The following is a 20,407-nucleotide window of genomic DNA, read 5'->3' as shown; positions in this document are numbered from 1 at the left end:
TTTTATTTTATTATTTTTAATATTGAGATAGTTTAAAATTATAACTGTATATTTTCTTATGAAACACTATAAATTGCTTCAGTGTTTTCTTGCATAATTTTTTTCTCTTTTGTTTTTTTATGATTTTTTTCTAAAATTATCTGTATTGATTTTATTTTTTTTACTATTGAGTTGGTTGAGAATTACAATTGTATATTTTCTCACAAAACACTATAGATTGCTGCAATGTTTTCCTACATGATTTTTTTCCTTTTGTTTTTTTATGATTTTTTTTCAAAATTATCTGTCTATTTTATTTTTTTTAATATTCAGTTGATTGAAAATTTAGTTTTATAATTTAATTTTTAAAAAAAATATTGTGGATTATAATAGTATTTGTCTATATAATTTTTTTAAAAAAAAATTAGGATTTTTTTTTATATAAATTCATGACAATACACGAACATACCATAAGCCCACGGCAGGCATAGCAAGCAGTACTGGGGAAGCCATGTTTAAATAAGTGATTGTATAAATATTTTGTAATTGACCCACCCATTTGTGAAATGATATAGGGCAAATCTTAAAACTGGCCCTCATCTATAAAGATAGTTTCAATTTTACCTCCAAACAAGTTTTTGTATCAATTTTATCCTTTAAATTTAAGAAATTACAGGTTAAATCATTTCAAGCGTACATGGTCTTGGATTCCATCCAAACTGTATCTTCGGGTGATATAAATATCATTTATAAAGAATTTAATAATTTATGTTAAGTAATTTTAATAGAAAGTCTCAATTGAGAAATGAAAATTATTTGAGAACAAGATCTATATATTAAAAAAAAACTTGCTTATATCTTATAATAAAATAGAATCCCCTTTTCTTATATCATCTCATTGCTTAGAACGAAGGAGGCTATAATTGCTATTAGGCATAATACTGGGAATTAGCCTCCAAGGACTCTTTTATATGACATTTGAATCCACAAGCAAAAGAAAAATCTATTAAAGTAACAGCCTGGTGATGGCAGAAGCAACTACTGAGGTGTCATGCACTTCCCTGTTCAGATTGGTCAGGGGAGATTTGCCGTGGAAACCGTCTTCGCAAGAAGTGGCTTCAACGGCAGCATCATTTGTACCATTTTCAGCAAATTTAGGGTCGCCCTTCTGCAGGGCTTCAATAGCTTCCGGGATGTCGGCTGTTAAAATTGCATCGTAGCAGCTAGCACAAAACCTCAAAGGTCGCCTTAATCCTGGGCTCCTTTTAAGCTCCTGGTTGATGAATCTCAGTGCTGTGCTTGCTTTAGCCCTCACTATATCGACCATGATGAGTGCTAGCCCCTGGACATCTGCTCCGGAGCTTTTAGGGACAGACTTAAGAGAAGTGACACAGAGTCTGTAGTATGGTGTGTGCTTGCATGTTTGTGCTATCAGATCATTGGCAGCAGACCGGACAATAGTGCACTGGCTTGTTAGCAGAAGGGTGGCTATGAAGAGTGAAGGAGAAAGAAAGATGAAACTCAGGGACAGAGAATTCTTCATCTTCGCAGGATGTCGTGCTAGTGATTGCTAGTGACTGCTACTCTGCCAAGAAGACGCATGCTTTTATAGAGGAGTTTGGCCGCCTCTTCTCTTTTCCCTTCACATTTAACCATGTATTATTATACCTTAGGTGTCTGGATTAAATGTTTAAGTTTCACATTCGTTTAATTCAGGGCAGTCAATTGCATGCAAAGGTTTATTTAAGGCAAGAACTGAAATTTTGCCCGACTTTCTCGGATGGAAGAACAAATATAATTGGACCCTCCTAGTAAGGCAATGTTATTATTACCCTGTTTGGAAGAGATTTTCAACCTTTTTTTTTTTGTTAAAATTTAGATTTTTTTGCTTTGAATTAATTTTTTTTTGGTGTTTTAAATTATATTTATGTGGTGATATTAAAAATAAAATTTAAAAATAAAAAATATGTTATTTTAATAACTTTTCAAATAAATAATATTTTTTAAAAATAATCACGAACACAGTATAAAAACAACACAACTATACATTGAAAACAGCTTACTTAGCAGGATTATGACACCATCACTCAAAAAAAGACACTTGAAGTTATTGATAAGAAAGCAACTTGCGACAACTCTATGATGATCATCTAATCATTCTTCCTCTAAAAGATAATTTTTTTTAATTGAATTATGTTAAATGGTAATGGCCCTTCTCTTTATTGATTGAAATAGACAAGCCTTTTGATGCAGTAAGGCAATGTTATTATTATCATGATTGGAAGAGATTTTTAACCTGTATTTTATTAAAATTTAATTTAATTTTATTGTAGTATTTTAGATATATGCTAATATTAAAAATAAGATTTTAAAAATAAAAAAATATATTATTTTGATAATTTTTCAAACAAAAAATATTTTAAAAATTAATCCCTACTATACTTTCATGCATCTTCTATACTTGAAAACAGCTAACTTGGCAGGATGAGGACGACATCAATCAAAAAAAGACACTTAAAAGTTATTGATAAAAAGCACTTGCCGCAACTCTAAGATGATAGAATCATTCTTCCCTAAGAGATAATTTTTTTTTTTAATTGAATTATACTAAATGGTAATGGCCTTCTCTTTATTCATTGAAATAGACAAGCCGTAGTGGTATGTGAAAGAAAGCAAGATAAAATGAATGAAAGCTAGAAAAACAATGTCACTTGCTAACAACTGCTGCAGCAGTTCTGGTGCCACGACTCCATTTACATTCTCTTGTCCTCTGTTCATAGAGCGCAATTCATTTCCACCGAAGAGACTAAACTCTCAATTTGGAAAACGACATTCGGCTACGAATCTCATTTTCCCCAGTTCTGATCGTGAGAACAAAACATATATTAAATAAGAAACTGTGTATCTCTTATTATACATTGATGCAATTATTGATATTGGTAATAAACAGTTCATAAAATCCAATAAAAAATTGTGATTTTTTTGAAGGTTTTCACCAATCTCACTGCGTACAGGATTCATTCTTCATGTATTTTTTTATTAACGTTAGTATTTAAATCATTGTACACACCTCGATTAATTTTATGGATCATGAAATTAACAACCATGAAAACCTCCAATAACTCTAAGGAAACTCGAACTCGTAACTATTAAAAAACAAATTTAAAACTTCACCAATCAAACTACCTTTTAAAGCTAGTTGTTCACGTATTTGATAATAACGTTGCCAAAGCTCCATTTACATCGCCAAATCTCAAGCCAGAAATCATGCAGGCAGGGAGACAGCGTTGTGCTTGACAACTTACTAGCAAGGATGTTTGATCACGAATGGAGGAAAAGTTAAACTCTGCCGCGGCAAATGCAGTTTGCATTATTGATTACCAGAATCTGTCTAGTGCTGAATACTTGTAGGATTCGTCCAGAAAGATGTATACTGGTTTTTCGTGGACAAATTCTGTTCCCAATGCTGAAGCCATGCCCGTTGGAGGTCTAGCTTGTGCACCTCACGGACAATTACTATTCTGGGCACACCCTTCGACGAAAAGACTTGACAACATAGCTTTCGATAATTCTAATTCCAAGAATGATGGGTTCTCTAAGGAAACAACGGATTAGAAGAGGGCTTCAGTCATCATAAATCGTCTTTGTTTTGTATAAAAGAAGAGGAAAAAAAGTTGTCTGAAATAATTTTAAGCTATGGCACAAATCAACGCGTTACACCTCAGAGAGTGGCGGACGAGAAGAGGGCAAAATAACATTCAACTAGGCCTCAAACAATCAGTAGTTAAATACCCAGTCCAATTACTACAAGACCTGCTTCATGGCACAAAGCTCATCAGCTAGCCCTACCGCCATACATCTGCATACCCATTACAAAGCACCAGAAAGACATTCCTAGCAAACTCAACAACATGCCATCAAGACAACAAATAATCCTAGTTCCACAAAAGCCACATACACACTCCTCGAACCTTCATATTCATCACTCCAAATAGAAGAACACAAGTTATTTAAGCTTATTGTTGATGTAGATATCGAAAAGCTTGGCCTGGTTTTATTGTATATTTCTGGGCAACAACGAAGATTTAACCATATCAAGCACCAAATCCACTTGTTTTTCCAAATGAAAAGCCATGCTGAATGAACTTAAAAATGCAAGGAATTGTCAAAGTCTTCATAAAGGTCCTTTGTAAATGCCCTTAGCAGCACCACAGTTGTAAAAAATCAAACTTCGGGAGCACTACAAATTTAAGCACAGTATGTGGCAGATGAAAGTATCATGACACCAAAGAACCACACCTCCCTAATCTTTTATCACATTTAACCAAAACCAGTGTTAATTTACAGACCTGAAAACAGAATTAAATGAAAACTCGTGTTTGCATCATAAGGCCTTCAGGTTCAACAAGCCTAAGCTAAAACATGCACAGAAGAAAAGTAATATAACAATGTCATCGAAGACCCATAATCAAACAGTTAAATACATCAAAAATAACGATAATTTCTCCAACCCTGCAGATACAAACATGCTTCAAACACAAATATTGTTTCAAGTCTCCAGAATAAAACAATCAAAAGAAGATACTTGCAAGAAAGTAATTTCTTCACATCCTGCCTTCTACAGTCATTGCACCAAATCATCATAAACCGCCAAAAAATCCCAATTTTTTGCTAAACCTTCTACAGCAATCAAACACAATTTCATACATTATAGTTTATCAGCAATCAATAATAATAATAATAATAATAATAATAATAATAATAATAATAATAATAATAATAATAATAATAATAATCAATTAGATATATTTAATTAATAGTTAAAGCAGAACACGAGAAAAATAAGTTGTGTTTCTTTCCCTCTCTACTCTCCAATGTTCTAAAGCTAAAAAAATCCAGGCCAAGGTGAGTAGGTACAAGGAGGGTCAGATTAGTTGATGTCGGAGTCTTCGAAATCGTCTTCGAAATAGTTGAAGAAATCGGCGTCGGCGAGCTTGTTTTCCATGTTGATGACTCCCTCCCCGAACATCTCCAGTGTGTCCACGTCATCTACGTCCATCGCCACAGTCGATCCTTGCTCCTCCATGTCTGCGAAGAAGTCTACCTGCATCGGTCTCATCCCTCTCTCTGTTACTGCTGGGAAGTTCACTGATCGATTTGGGGCTAGCAAACAGACGAACAGAAGGGTTTTGTTTTAATTTTTTTTTTTAACATCGGTCTTCAAAATTAATTTCTTTATATATAATAAACTAGTTATGCTTATTGTGGGTTAATATTTTTATTTTTTATTAAAAAATATGTATATGCAAAACCAATTTATATATTTTTTTAGTTTAAAAAAATTAAATTCAATAACAAAAATATACACATATATATATATATATAATCAAATAAATTATAAACTATGTGTGATAATAAATAAATAAAAAATCATTAACGATACCTAAAAATAAAAATTAAAAAATCAATAAATAGATACAGATTAAAATATGTAATTTTAAAAAATAGGATATTTATCTGGTTTTGTTTGTTAAATTTATTTATTAAAATAATTTTTTTATTCAAACAAGTAATAATATAAATATAAATATAAATTGATTGAATAAAATAAAAGAAAAAAAAACACTACACAAGACAACACATATAATAAATATTATTTAAAAATATTTATTTATTTTCATAAATAAAGTTCATTCATATAAAAGATAAAAAAAATATTATAAATGAATCATCCAAAAAACCAAAAAGGTGCAATGGGTCAAAGGTTTATGTTGCAATGTTCAATATTTTGATTTATATATGTCTATCACTTTTTCTATTTTTATCTTTAATTATTGTTAATGATTTTTTTTCTATTTTTCAATACACATGATTCTCAATTTATTAGATTATATAAATGTATAAAAATTTTATTTTACATTTATAATTTTTTATATAAAAATACGCATCGAAAAAAATTGCTTATATAATTTATTTTATTGAAAAAATAATATTTTACTAGCATTAGTTAGTTAAGTGTACCTCTAAAAGGTATGAGTTTTTCATTGTATAATAATCCATTATTTATCATCTCACATGTTATTGTGGATGGGCCATCAAAGCTTTTTTGTTTTTTCAATTTAGTTCTCAAATTTTTTTTTTGGTGATTTAGTTTGAATTAAAGATTAATTGATTTTGATTCCTTATGAAAAAATAAGATTGAAAGAAGAGTGATAAAATAAAAAATACATCAAACATATGTGACTTGCTATAAGTTTTGCTATAAGTATTTTTATATAATTTTTTATATAAAAATACGCATAGAAAAAAATTGCTTATATAATTTATTTTATTGGAAAAATAATATTTTACCAACATTAGTTAGTTAAATGTACCTCTAAAAGGTATGAGTTTTTCATTGTACAATAATCCACTATTTATCCTCTCACATGTTATTGTGGATGGGCCATCAAAGCTTTTTTTGTTTTTTCAATTTAGTTCTCAAATTTTTTTCTTGGTGATTTAGTTTGAATTAAAGATTAATTGATTTTGATTCCTTATGAAAAAATAAGATTGAAAGAAGAGTGATAAAATAAAAAATACATCAAACATATGTGGCTTGCTATAAGTTTTACAAAAGATATACTTTGGTCATTGAATTTAAAAAACCATGTAATTTTTATAATTTCAGTGCCCTAATATGTTTCCAATTAAATTCTGGTACAAAAATTTATTTTTGTTATTATTTAGTCCATGGTTGAGATAAGAGTGCGAGAGGTCATTGAATTCAAGCGATAAAGAGAGAAAAGTATCTTTAACACTGATTTAGGCAGCCAAAATAGACAATATTTGTGTCAAATAGTTTCATTTGATGATGGAGTTCATATTAGGTGTTGTTTTACCTTTATAGTTTGTGAAAAAACAAATTAAAACTCAGGTTGATTTTTTATTTCAGGTTGATTTTGGTTTTTATGGTAGTTTTTTTAGTTTTTTAGGTCATAAATAGATTTATCACAGTGCTTACCATAGTTTTTAGACCTGGCCCGATCCAAGGCCCGAGTTTCAGGTTTTAATCGGGTCACCGAGTCGCCTGGGTTAATTTTTTTTAAAATCAAAACAACGTCATTTTAGTAAAAAAAACAAAAGTTAACAGGTTGCATCTGAGGTTTTGACCTGGTCAACCAGGTGACACTGAATTTTTTCTTCTATTTTTTCTTCAACCCGACCCGGTTCCAGCCCTGGGTCGACTCGCCTGGCCGAGTTTCAAAACTATAGTTCTTATATTTTTTTATAAGAGTTCATGGTTAAAAAATAAGTTTAAAATGAGTTTTTAGATAAAAACAAATAAGCCCTGATTTTCTAGCCATTATATTAGTTGGAATTTGTGCAAATCAAACAACACATTGTCTAATTTTTTTATTTTAAAAAATATTTAAGGCTGATGACATGTCATTCATTCTAGTTGCAAACAAAAAAAATTAAGTGCCTAGTTACGCGAACCCTGAAAAAAAGCCAGACCAGACAGGCTAGCCTAACCTTTGCTTATTTTTTTTTTCCTAATTCTGTTTTAGGCCTGGCCATTGCTCTTTTTTTTCTAATTATTTTTTATGGTTTTTTCTCTAATTGTTTTTAATATATATTTAAATTAGTATCCATTTTCTCTTTTATTTTGTTTGGAGAGCTTCTTTCAAATGACAATTATTTTTTTAGTTATATATTTAGATTAAAAGAGTTTTTCTTATTTACCTATATTTTTTTAAATTTTTTGTATGGATGAAATTTATTTTTAAAAATAATAATTTTTTATTTCTAGATAATAATTATAATATATGTAGCTTTGCATGTTGTTTTTTTCCCTCTTTAATTTTATTTAATCAAATTAATTTATGTCTCTATTTTAATAAATAAACTTAGCAAACACAACTGGGTATATATTCCATCTTTTGAAATTAAATATTTTGATCTACTCTTATCTCTTGATTTTTCAAGTTTTATTTTTAGATATTGTTAATGAATTTTTATTTATTTATATACATGCATAAAAAAACTTATTTGAAATTAAATTTTTTAAACTATAAAAATATATTGAAAAAATCTAATTATATAATTTGTTTTATAAAAAATAAAAATATTTGACCACGAGAAAGCACCGGTAACGCAACTAGTTTTCATGCTAAAGAGGGTTAAGAGTTCCTTATTTGTAGGAGAATGAAGACTAATTGTAAGAATAACAAAAAAAAATAAATAAAAAAAGTTGCAATTAAATTGATTTTTGTATAATAACCTTGCTGACATAGATTTATTTATTTATGTATCCCCAATTAATTGGATTTTACAATCTAGTGCTTGCTTAGCTTAGAGATTGAGCTATGGTTATAATTATGGCCTTAATGGCATAGAAGTTATGGGTAATATAAAGAGAAAAGCTAGAAAACTCTTGATTTTTCAAGATTAGCTTTTTAGTTGAAAAGAAAAAAAATATTACGTAGCGTTTGATTACAAAAAAATAATTCTAAAACTGTCTTAAAGACTCTCTTTTTTATGTTTTTATTTATTTTTTTAATTAAACAAGTTTTTATTCTTAATATTTATGCATCTTCTACCTCAAGACATAATCAAACAGTTCCAGAACAACTACTTAATAATATAGAGTTGTAAAACCTTTACATATAATTTTTCCTATCCCAATACATTAGCAGATTCATAGCGAAGAAGAAGGTATTTGAAAGTATAATTATTATTTTTTTATAAATATTTTTTTATTTAAAAATATATTAAAATAATATATTTTTTATTTTTTAAATTTATTTTTGACATCAATATGATTAAAATATATAAAAAAATTAATTTAAAAAAAATTCAAATTTTAATAAAAAAACAAGTTGAAATTCAATTTCAAACACCCCTAAACTTGTTACTGTGGGTTGATTCGGTGATTAATTGACTAAAAATCTAGTTTAGATAAAATTTATTTTTTAATTGGTTTGAAAATTAAATCAATCAAATTCAGGTTATTTAGTGGGTTAATATATACTTTTTTTTTTTTATTATCGTGGGTGTCCGGGCCAGCTTGCGCGTACCTCGATTAATCCCACGGGTCCTGAAGTTAACGACCATGTAAGCCTTCAGTGGCCATCATATGAGCAGCCATAGGGTTTGAACCTGAGACCTAAGAGGGAGCAAACCCCTTAGTCCCAAGCTCTTACCACTAGACCATCACCTAGATGGTTAGGTTATTATATACTTGATTAACCTGGTGATATATAATCGTCAACTTTAAAAAAATTAATTTCCGCCCAAAAGAATTGCTTCAAGGACCCAATAACCCGAATCCTTAACCAAGGCGCGAGCCCAACTGTTAATATTTTTGAAGCCGTTGATATGTCGTTTTGGACAATTGACTATGGCCCCGAATACAGCAATAGCATCAGGAGAGAGGAGAGACGACATCGTTTAACGCATTGGTTAAGTTTCGTTTATGTTTATGTAGGCAAAGAAAACGGAGATTTATTTGATGGAGTGCGAGGGGATAAAGAGAACGTGGCAAATGGAGGGAGGACCTGTAGCGATTGGAAATGGAGTCCTTTGCTAGTGGGTGCGGCAGAGGTACTGGTCCTGTCTTGTTAACAACGAGACCCTGCACTAACCCCTCCTCTCAAAAACCTCTCATCTCATTATGGAAATTGAAGAAACCCTATTTCTTCTTCTACTCTCATTGTTATAGCACCACTACCAGGTGTATTAGCAATAATCGCTGGGACCCGAATGCTGAAACGCGAAGGTTCAATTTTAAGTTCAAGTTTCGAGACAAAAACGGTGATTCAGTACAAGTAGAAGAAGATGAAAAGGGTGGTTCTACGAGAAAGGGGAAGAAAAGGAAGCGGAGGTGGTGGTCGGACCAAGAAGAAGAGCCTCCCGGCATCTTGGAGGAAGCTATTGACAGTTTGTGGGTTCTTCAGGTAATTCTTATCCTTAATTTGTAACTACCAAAATGTTTGTCTGTCTTTGTAAGTAGTCATGTTAGCTGTACCAACGATTTTATTGGCTGACACCTACTACCTCGTCAGTTGCTAAATAATGTGACTACTAGTATCTAGGCAATCCTGATTTCTCAAACTCCAGTTCAATGTTAGTGACTAGCTTTTCCTCAGACAAGAAGACATCATCATGAAGTTAGTTCGAGGTTTTGCAACTTATGAATGGATTGTTGAGTCTGTACTCTGTAGTTGTGAAGTTTTGGAGATGAAAATTAATGTAATTCAACTATCAGAGTATTGACAGTAACGCAATTCTAATAGTTTGTGCTCTTTGGTCAGTGCAGCTAGCCAAATCCTATGGTTGGATGTTTCCACCTGTCGTCATAACTTCGCTGCTTGCTACTGGCCCGAAAGCCTTTCTCATGGTATTAGCACTGTCAGTTGGACAGTCAGCACTGACTTTTGCATTTCAGAAGTTACTAGGGAAGACTCAAAGCAAGCCGAAACGCAAGGTCCGAAAGAGGGGGAAAACAACTGGCAGCACTGTAAATGATGCTGATATTGGTGATGAAGAACAAGACAAGGAGGGAGCTGTAAAGGGAAGAATGGGGTATCGGTCTTGGGGTGTTGATGATAATGGTTCCTTTAATAAAGATAACCAAGATGCTCCCAACTTTGGTGGTTGGGATGAGTTTGATGCTACAGCACCTCAAAGGAAACGTCAGCCTCGAAAGAAACCATTGGCGAATGGCAAGTGGAGCATGAGTGGGAGAAAAAGTGACACACCCTTGCTGTTGAGATTGTTAATTGCTGTTTTCCCATTTTTAGGTTCCTGGACAAAGATGCTTTAATGTTTTTCATCCTTCGAATTAGCCTCGAATGATGCAAGCCTTTGGTTTTGGTTATGCCTGCAAACAAGAAGGGTGAGTTACAAAAATTCAAAGGGCGGGATTGTTTCTGTTCATACCGGAATGCTTTCCCTGCAATTTGAATCAGCTGAAGCCAAGATGGGAAGGTCAAAGAATCAACAGTTACAGAGATAATATATAACAGCTTCTCGTTGAGATGATGAAGATTCCTCCATCGTATATTATAGTTGTCTTTCATTCAATTTGATTCCACATATAGTGTCAACCTGAGTTTATTTTTTTTGGAATAAACTTGTCATTGAATGTCATCGTTGCTCGAGGCGGATAAATTTCTTCCTCCGAAGTTTCTTTTCTTGTAGTTATTAAGCTGCTTTTGAGCTTTACTTTCTTTTCACAGTGAGAAACTGGGAGTGCCATCTTAAGAGTTGAGAATTGTTGTAGTCCGTACAAGTTGCTCGCCTCTCATATTTTCTCTACAATTTTAATTCTCATCATGACAATAAAAATTATATTATCAAAGAGCCAAGAGGAAACGAGTAAGTGAATAACTGTGTGCCAAAATATTTCAACCATCACGTGAATAACTATGATTGAGTTCAAAATTTCTAAAGAACAGGGAAAGAGCACACCAGGGCATCTAAGTTTCAACCAAATGTCAGCCATGACCAATTAAAGACAGGTATCTTGTTTGGACTCGGCAAAAACTATAAATCTCAGAAGTGAAACTTTCTCTTTTCATTTTCATATGCAACTAAATAAAGGCTGTTTTTACATCCTTTTTTAGGATACTGAAGATGAAGTTTGCTTGAGCGAAACTAACACCAGCGGCAGCAAGGATCACTGAAGCACCAAAAGAATGAATTGACTACACTTGAGAACGAATTATGCAGTCTTTAACCCAAAAATAATGTCAAAACACAAGAATCTTGCAAATAGCTGCCCCCTATTCACGTAGCAAGTAGATTCAGAGTCTTGGAGGCAGCCACAGAAACCCCCCTCATCCTTCGGAAAAGATTTAGGCAGTGGATGGTCTGGAATCACACCAAGAATGAGGGAGAGAGATGCTGGCATAAAGAATCGTGACAAACCTGATCAATACCTGAATGAGCAGGTGTCTCATACCGAGCGACTGTAACAGCCAAGCCAGAACCATCAGATAGCTGAAAAACTGATTGAATCTTGCTGTGGAACAGGATTAACACGCGGGTTAGGCACAGATGGTATAGTTCATAGATGTTGTAGAAGCAGAAGTGATTACCCTTTCCCAAATGTGGGTTCTCCATATAAAACAGCACGTTTATTGTCTTTCAATGCACCAGCCAATATTTCACTTGCGCTTGCAGTTCCCTTGTTCACCTAATTGAAACTCAGAACAAAGTGAGTGGTTCCTGATCAAAGGTTTGGTGATGAAAACATGGAAATCAAGCACATAACTATAAAATCCCTGAAAAGTAAAGCTCTTTGCCCAAACACACAGGGAGAAACAATGATGATGTGGTGGAAACTTAATACCACGGGAGAACAAATAGTAAGAATGAAGAAATTTGCAGAAGCTTAATCACATGCTCTTTTATACTGCAACCATATTATATTGGAAATTGAAAGAGTGAGAGTTTGTGACCGCTCATACACAGAGAAGACATCAGATTGAATCATTAGAGCCTTCAAGACAACTGGGAGTTCATAAAACTGCTCAAGTTACATACTCCAAGTATCAACAAATGTTACGTCGTGATTCCTGGATTCAGTATAAGAAAGCATACCAGAACAGCAAGCGGTTCTGAGGCTGCAATTGCACCACTTCCATCTGTTTCATATATATCTCTAACCCCACGGCCATCACAAATATACACTATGACACCTTTGTCTAACCTGAACAAAATCAGCATATCAACAGGCTAGTATACCATGATTTTCATTAAATAGAAGAAAGTATTGGATGATCCGTGATCACATTTGTTATGTTAGTTAATGGTTCCAATAATATTTATAGTAAAAACACCCCAAAAAGGAGAAAAAGATGGCTAAGTATACAATCTCCCCCCATCCCACCCACCTGCGCAAAAAATATGTCCGAACATAGTTCAAAATTCAATGTACAAGTATAAGATAAGAGAAAATCAAATATTTCCATTAATATCGAGATACACTTCAAACGAATATGACTATAAACACTTCCAGTACTCACTGGAAGCAGCACTGAAATGTTTGAAGGAGAATGTGACGACAATGCCTAACACTTCTCTTTTCCAGGAACGTAGCAGACCCAAAAATATACTGTTAATTGTAAGCAATAGATGTATATCTATATCTTTATCCAGTGTTAGTAATAAAAACAGGTTCTGGTGTCCAGTCAAGCTGCGGCACTGCAACTCCTGCATAGCACCGCCGGCTATTTTACTTTGTTCACACTTACAGTAACAATTTTCTCAAGATCATGGTTCCCACATGAAACATACTAGGGGGGAAAATGTAAACACTTGCTGAGTGAATAAATGTCTGATCTTAGACAACGAGTCTAGAAAATGAAATGATGCTGGGCTGAGTAGAGAACAAAAATGTAAACACTTGCAAGCATATAAATATGCAGACACATACACGCCCATGTAGTCCTTTTCTTCTGGATAAAAACCAAGGTGCTATATTTATGGATTTGACAATCAAGACATATCACTGAAATTTCAGGTGACCAATAAATATAATTCACGAAGGGTATAGAGGAAGAGACAACAAGCACAGATCTTGAAATAAAAGAAAACATAAACCATGAATATAAAATGTGTATTTCTGTGATTTCCGAGAGTTTTTTTTTTTTTTTTAAGTTTAACATGAGTGTCCGGATCAGTTTGCGTGTATCTCAGCTAATTCCACGAGCCCTGAAGTTAACGACCATGTAAACTTCCAGTAGCCATCATATAAGTAATTACAGGGCTCGAATCTGAAACTATAGAGAAAACAAATCTCTTGATCCCAAGTTTTTACTACTGCATCATTATCTAGATGGTTACAGAATTCATTTTAAATACACCACAATTAGGACTATATTTTAAAGATTTTTCAAAGAGAAAAATTAGTTTTAATCAAAGCACAAATTAATTTTAAGAATACCCTTAATCATAAAAATAAAAGATCCCGCAAGTGCAATAAGCCTTTCATCTCCTAATTACTAAAAACCAAGTTTAATCACGATTTTTCTGTCTCTGTTTTTGTTTTTTTTCGTCCTTGCAGATGTAACTCTTTAGGACATAAAAACAAGTATCAAGCTAGCCTTTCTTATCATGGCACGTGGAAATTGAAAGAGAGCAACTTACTATTTAGCGATAATAGTCCATGAAAAATAACGATTCTATTTTGAATAAAAAACAATTTATTTATTGTTATCTATCATTCTCAATTGTTGCTTTTTCTTTATTCTCCTTTCCTTCTTCCATTTTTTTTAAATTAATTTTTTTTATATTTTAAAATTGTTTTGATATTCTGTATTAAAAATAATTTTAAAAAAACAAAAAAATATATTATTATAATATATTTTCGTGTAAAAAAAATATTTTAAAAAGTAACCGCTACTATACTTTCAAACATCCTCTAAACGAGCTTTTAAAAATTAAATTTAATTATTTTTTATATTTTTAAATTGTCTAAAGTTAAAAATAATTTTTATAAAATAAAAAAATATTATTTTAACATATTTTCAAATAAAAAATACCTAAAAAAATCAATTTCTAAAAACCCGAACTTTACTTTAAAGCAAATGGTGCTAGCAACCATATTGCCTACACATTTGAATTCATCATTGCGAGCACTTCACTTGGTGCATCGGAAGCACCACGTAATTTTCCAAAGTCACTAACGACGAGCCGCCGTGGCTAGCAAGGATGAATTAATTTGAGGACTTGTTTTTTTGAGTATTCTTCTTCATCTTTGCAGGGTCAGCAAAGCAACTTTCAAAGTCTTCTTTACAAGACAAACCCTATTTATGACATTGATGCATACCAACCGTCGCTTTGGTTTTTTTTTTCCGCAGAAAACAGGTCCTTTAGCTCTTGCCTTGGATCATTCAAGTCTAAAATTCAAGTTGGACTGCCAACCTTGGAGGAAAGTTCAATTTCTAAATGCCCTCCTTTTCTGACCTTGAGCAGCTTTGACCTTCGTGGGATTCCCAAGAATACATACGGCCTCGATGACACTGAGCGGTTCGTCAGCGCCCCTTTCCTTTTTCCAGACCACAGGTTCGTTCCAAATGGTGTTTTTTTAAGTTTGTATTTTGATTTTAAACTTTTTAAAAAAAATTAATTTTTTTATATTAATAATTTTTAATATCTTTAAATCATTTTAATATATTAATATCAAAAATATTATTCTTATATATTTTAAAAAATAATTATTACAATATTCTAAAACATCTCTTTGCGATCTCTTGACTGAGATTTTATTTTTATGAATATATTAAAATAATATATTTTTTAATTTTTTAAAATTTATTATTTAGGTTAACAGATTAAAATTATCAAAAAGTACAGCAAAAAATAATTTGTTAGACCATGAAGTTGATTTTTTTTTTTGTGAAATTCTACTAATTGCTTAAAAGACATGGAGCTTGTTTGTAATCATGTTTTTAAAGATTTTAATTTTTTTATTAAAATTATTTTTTTTATATTTTTTATTATTTTGATGAATTGATATAATAAGAAATTTAAATTTATTTTTAATAAATATTTTTAAAAAAACAACGTATTAGTAATAAGCTCATTTGCTATGAAGCGGCCATGTCATGTTTTAAAAAACTAAATTATTTTAAATTATTTTATGTAATGATATTAAATGTAAATTTTTAAAATATAAAAAATATTATTTTAAAATATTTTAAAATAAAAAATATTTTTAAAAAATAATTACTAACCCAGTAAGAAACATAACAAGGATATATGTCACAGTTACGTAAAAAGGCAAAAAGGAAAAAGAAGGTCACATTTATTAGTAATGGCTTCTTTTGGGCGCACCTAGAAAGCTATAAAGTTGGGGATAGCATGGTACGTTGGAGAAAGTGGCAAAGGTAGATCCACCTAAGCCCGCATTTTATGACCCTGCTGGTGGGAGTGAATATTTATTTTTGTGTTTTAAAAATATTATTTTAAAAATTTAAAAATTTTATTTTTTTAAACTAATTTTTTTTTGATGTTTTTAAATCATTTTAACATATTAATTTTAAAAAATAATAATAAAAATATTATTTTAATATATTTTTAAATAAAAAACACTTTTAAAATTAATTATAACTGTACTTTCAAACATATCTCAGGGTGAAAATTAAATCATTATAATAACTAGGATTGATTCAGGACCGCTCATCGTGTACAGTAATTTCTTTTTGACTTTTCAAAGTATTTAATTAAAAATTTATATTTAACATAAAAAAACAAATACAAACGATCTCAATAGAGATGATTATCCTCGTCTGATTTCACGAATAACATACACGAACCTATTTTTGGCCTGCCACATGGATATCCATGGCATTGAGCATTTAAAACAAGGGTCAAAATTCCTCCAAAACTGGCAGGCGAAATATTACTCCATCAGATATTCAACAACCAGCTCATTAACGGACATGGTGTGTAACTTGATATATAATAATATACCTGTTTGTTTCTTTACTTTGTTTTTTTTTTAATTTTCAAATTGTTTTCTTGTATTAAATATTAAAAATAATTTTTTAAAAAAATTATTTTATTTTAATATATAAAAAAATATTTTAAAAAATAATCAATTCAATATCCCTTCCCACCAAATAAATACAATGGTGTTAAGATATGGTGTGCGGATTCAAATTACCTTTACCCGTTCCAACAATATAGATAGCATTATAACTATCTAGGTAGTGGCCCAGTAATAAAAATTTAAAACTAAAAAGTTTGTTTTCTCTATAGTTTCAGATTCGAGCTTTGTAGTTACTTATATAATGACCACTGAAAACTTATATGGTTGTTAATTTCAGGACCTGTGAAATTAATCGAGATACGCGCAAACTGACTCAAATACTCATATTAAACTAATAAATAAATAAATATAAACTAATATACTAAACCGTGTGGGGGATTTACTGTTCCCCCACACACAAAACATTGTGGATTACAACAGTAATCCACAGTGATTCTTCTCCTCTTTTTTTTCTCTTTTTTTAAGCTTTTCCCTTCTTTTCTTTTTTTTTTTCGTTTTTTTTTCAATTTTTTTTTCAACTTTCTTATTTTTTTCTTTTTTGTCATTTATTTTTTTTCAAAATTATTTTTGTTGATTTTACCTTTTAAAATTTTTGCTTTGTAATTTTTTTCTTTAAAATACTATGGATTGCTATGATGTTTTTCCACTTAGTTTTTCTATTTTATTTCTTTATTTTTCAAAATTATATTTGTCGATTTTTTTTTAATATTGAGCTGATTAAAAATTTAGCTTTATAATTTTTTTCTTTAAAACACTGTGAATTGTTGCAGTTTTTTTCCATGTGATTTTTTTATGATTTTTTTCAAAATTATCTTTGTCGATTTTTTTTAATATTGAGTTTGTTAAGAATTATAATTACAATAAAACTAAATCATATGAGAAAAGCGTTGTAGTTTTTCTCACAAAACACTGTTGATTGCTAGAATGTTTTTCTAAATGGTTTTTTATTTTATTTTATTTGGAAAAAACGTTATAGTTTTCCTTACAAAACATTGTCAATTGCTGCAACGTTTTTTCTCATGGGTTTTTTTCCTTCCAAAATTATCTTTGTTGGTTTTTTTTTAAAGATTAAGTTGGTAGAGAATTTAGCTTTGTAATTTTTTTTTTATTAACTGAAAAGCTAAATCATGTGGTGAAAGCACTGTATCTTTTCTCACAAGACACTGTAAATTACTATAAATCATTTTGTTTAGTCTCTAAGTTTTGGATCACCAACACTTTTTTTTTCGTCATGAAATATTTGCATCATACCTTTAATTTTTATTACTTATCTAGCGCTGATTCACAATTATAATATTATTAAATATATTTATTTTATAAACCCACGGCAGTTCGCGGATATGAAAGCCAGAAATTCATAACGAGAATCAAAGCACATGTTGAGCATTTGCCAAAAGAAAAAAAAAATCACCACACTTGATTTATTTTTCTTTTGTTTGTCGTCGCTTGAAAAAACCCAAAACAATTCCCGTTCCTTCTGGGAACCATTGGACACATGCATCTTTTCAAGACGAGATAAATAAATAAATAAAAACAAAAAAAAACAAAAGCATCCCCACAAGGAGCATCCCTTTGCCCAAATTCAAATACCTCTCAACCACTGCAAGACATTTACTATATGAACATGATTTTCAATAGAGAAACAAATTGATCTGGTCCAAGTCTTCCTTATCTCCATACTACATTTATCGACATATTCAAACACACACTAACCCTAAGAAAAGGGGAAAAAAAATATGTGGTCCCTCTTACACGTTTGCATTAGGGGTTCTAGAAGTAGGCTCGACTCTCTTCAACTGGAAACCATGCTTGTTAGACTCGTCGTCATGGTAAATGTAAGCAAACCCACCATGCCGGGTCATATCCATACCAGCCATCTCATCCTCAGATGAGATCCTCAAGAGCTTGAGCTTGCGAAGAACAAAGAACAATGGACCCATGGTAGCACTGACCCATCCGATAATCACCAAAATCTGTATTAAATGAGCACCCAAGAGCTTTCCACCACCACCCATGAACAACCCATATGGACGATTCGGTTTGTTCGGGTAAACCTCCCTTACATACTTCTCCGTGGCAAATAAGGCGGTGAAGATGACACCCCAAGTGCCGCATCCACCGTGCAACTGTGCAGCCTCTAACGGGTCATCAAACTTGAGGATCTCAGCCAATTTGTTGCAGCCTATCAACACTAAAGAAGCAACAAACCCGCATATTATAGCAGCCCATGGTTCAACCACGGAGCACCCAGCAGTAATAGCAGCAAACCCACCAAGCAAACCGTTACAAACATCAGTAACATTCCAATGACCAGACAGAATTCTTTTACCGAAAAGAGTGGTCAAAGCAGCTGTGCAACCAGCTAGGGTTGTTGTAACAGCAGTTCTACCAATTGCGCTCCATTGACCATAATAGCCACCGGCAGGGTAAGCACTCAAGATCTTAGTGAACGACCCAGGATTAAACCCATACCAACCAAACCAAAGCAAGAAAGTGCCAAGAACCACAAGGGAAGCACTGTGACCACGCAAAGCAATAGCCTTGCCTGAATGGTCAAAACGTCCGATTCTTGGACCTTCAATTAGAGCGCCCCAAAGACCAGCAATCCCACCCACCATATGCACCACACCAGACCCTGCAAAATCAATAACCCCAGTGCCAAACAACAAATCTCCGTCTGTTCTTGTCGCGCTAGCCCACCCATCACCAGACCAGAACCAGTGGGACACAACAGGGTAAACAAACCCAGTCAAGAAAGAGGAGTAAATCAAATAAGCAACAAACTGGGTTCTTTCAGCTATTGAACCACTGGTTATCCCAGCAGCTGCTATAGCAAAAGCCCACTGATAAAGAAAGTAGCTGTAATCAAAAGAAGAAGAAGGGAAATTCTTAAGACCAAAGTTGTGTTTGCCAATGAACCCATTGGAGGGAGTCCCGAAGGCAAACGCAAAACCAAAGAGGTAATAAAAGAGGCCACCGGCTGCAGCGTCAAGAACATTTGTGAGCATGATGTTCATGGTGTTTTTGGCACGTACGGAGCCTGCACAGAGCATGGCAAAGCCAAGTTGCATGGAGAACACAAGGTAGGCGGAGAAGAGGAGATATGTGTTGTCCACGGCATATTGGGTGGCGGAGAAGTTGTCAGCCGCGGTGTTGAATTGGGAGCAGATGAAATCAGCAGCCCCGGTGGAGTTAGCGACGTTGGGGCCCAGTAACTGGGCAAGATCGCCCGCTGAGCAGGTCATGGAAGCCATGATTTTGGAGTGAAGGATGTCAGAGTCTCTGGCAAATAGAGATGGAGAGGGGGGGGCAGAGGGGTAGGAGATGGAGAGTTATGGCAGAACTCTTAAGTTTGTTGATCAAGATCCTTATATACAGGGGAGAAAATGTGGAAAAACAATTAGATCCGATAAGTCTTTTGAAAGGTCCCGTTTAGTATATACCCTAGCTAGTTATAATACCGTCTCAACTCTTTATTCGGAACAATACTCATATTATGAGTTGAGGAAGTTGAATCTAATATATATTATTTTAAGATTTTTTAAAAATGTTAAAACAAGAAAGAAAAATTAAATATTAAATATTAAATATTAAACTTAATCTTATCTAAGTTTTAATTGAGTTGTAAGTAAATTTATTAAATCAATTATATTTGACCGAGTTATTTTTCAACTTGGTTAAATATAAAAATTAAATATAAATAAAAGCAAGACTTCTAAATTATAATAAGTTTAACAATACTGGAAAATACTGCTAAGTTTTAAATTGAATTTACTGGAAAATTAATATTAGTTAGGAAAAAAATCTAAATAAATATATTTTTATAATTATCATGTGTGTTGATTTTTTTTTAATAAATTAGTTGAGCTTCGAATTTCCTTCATC

General features: G+C 32.1%; 4 protein-coding genes and 1 long non-coding RNA gene across 6 annotated transcripts; 1 reads left to right on the top strand and 4 right to left on the bottom strand.

Moving 5' to 3' along the window:
- Positions 1-817: 817 nt before the first annotated feature.
- Positions 818-1,693, bottom strand: LOC133696971 (cell wall / vacuolar inhibitor of fructosidase 1-like). Its single transcript, XM_062119280.1, has one exon. It carries the CDS (start codon positions 1,520-1,522, stop codon positions 986-988), a length of 537 nt encoding a protein of 178 aa, XP_061975264.1. The 5' UTR covers positions 1,523-1,693; the 3' UTR covers positions 818-985.
- A 3,069-nt stretch (positions 1,694-4,762) lies between these two features.
- Positions 4,763-5,175, bottom strand: LOC133696981 (small acidic protein 1-like). Its single transcript, XM_062119287.1, has one exon. The coding sequence runs from the start codon at positions 5,096-5,098 to the stop codon at positions 4,910-4,912; it is 189 nt and encodes a 62-aa protein (XP_061975271.1). The 5' UTR covers positions 5,099-5,175; the 3' UTR covers positions 4,763-4,909.
- A 4,281-nt stretch (positions 5,176-9,456) lies between these two features.
- On the top strand, positions 9,457-11,147 carry LOC133696196 (uncharacterized). The gene is made up of 2 exons (XM_062118304.1): positions 9,457-9,917; positions 10,280-11,147. Exons 1-2 carry the CDS (start codon positions 9,534-9,536, stop codon positions 10,784-10,786), a joined length of 891 nt encoding a protein of 296 aa, XP_061974288.1. The 5' UTR covers positions 9,457-9,533; the 3' UTR covers positions 10,787-11,147.
- A 194-nt stretch (positions 11,148-11,341) lies between these two features.
- On the bottom strand, positions 11,342-12,687 carry LOC133696197 (uncharacterized). 2 transcript variants are annotated; one of them, XR_009842637.1, is made up of 3 exons: positions 12,568-12,687; positions 12,063-12,160; positions 11,342-11,986 (listed from the first exon to the last, which is right to left on the bottom strand). It is a non-coding gene; the product is annotated as an uncharacterized LOC133696197 (long non-coding RNA). The 2 variants fall into 2 exon arrangements; XR_009842636.1 differs by having other exon boundaries at positions 12,063-12,687.
- A 5,422-nt stretch (positions 12,688-18,109) lies between these two features.
- On the bottom strand, positions 18,110-19,981 carry LOC133697386 (ammonium transporter 1 member 1-like). The gene has a single exon (XM_062119879.1). The coding sequence runs from the start codon at positions 19,774-19,776 to the stop codon at positions 18,271-18,273; it is 1,506 nt and encodes a 501-aa protein (XP_061975863.1). The 5' UTR covers positions 19,777-19,981; the 3' UTR covers positions 18,110-18,270.
- Positions 19,982-20,407: the final 426 nt, after the last annotated feature.

Source organism: Populus nigra, chromosome 6 (assembly GCF_951802175.1).
Source record: "Populus nigra chromosome 6, ddPopNigr1.1, whole genome shotgun sequence".
In the NCBI taxonomy this organism is placed as follows: Eukaryota; Viridiplantae; Streptophyta; class Magnoliopsida; order Malpighiales; family Salicaceae; genus Populus; species Populus nigra.
Note: the sequence above shows the minus strand (reverse complement) of the source record. Positions and strands in the feature narration are given on the sequence as shown.

Excerpts from the sequence above, each read along its gene's own strand:
- LOC133696971 (XM_062119280.1), bottom strand. The coding sequence starts at position 1,522 with ATGAAGAATTCTCTGTCCCTGAGTTTCATCTTTCTTTCTCCTTCACTC.
- LOC133696981 (XM_062119287.1), bottom strand. The coding sequence starts at position 5,098 with ATGAGACCGATGCAGGTAGACTTCTTCGCAGACATGGAGGAGCAAGGA.
- LOC133696196 (XM_062118304.1), top strand. The coding sequence starts at position 9,534 with ATGGAGTCCTTTGCTAGTGGGTGCGGCAGAGGTACTGGTCCTGTCTTG. Across the intron at positions 9,918-10,279 it reads ACAGTTTGTGGGTTCTTCAG|CTAGCCAAATCCTATGGTTG; the intron begins GTAATTCTTATC and ends TGGTCAGTGCAG.
- LOC133697386 (XM_062119879.1), bottom strand. The coding sequence starts at position 19,776 with ATGGCTTCCATGACCTGCTCAGCGGGCGATCTTGCCCAGTTACTGGGC.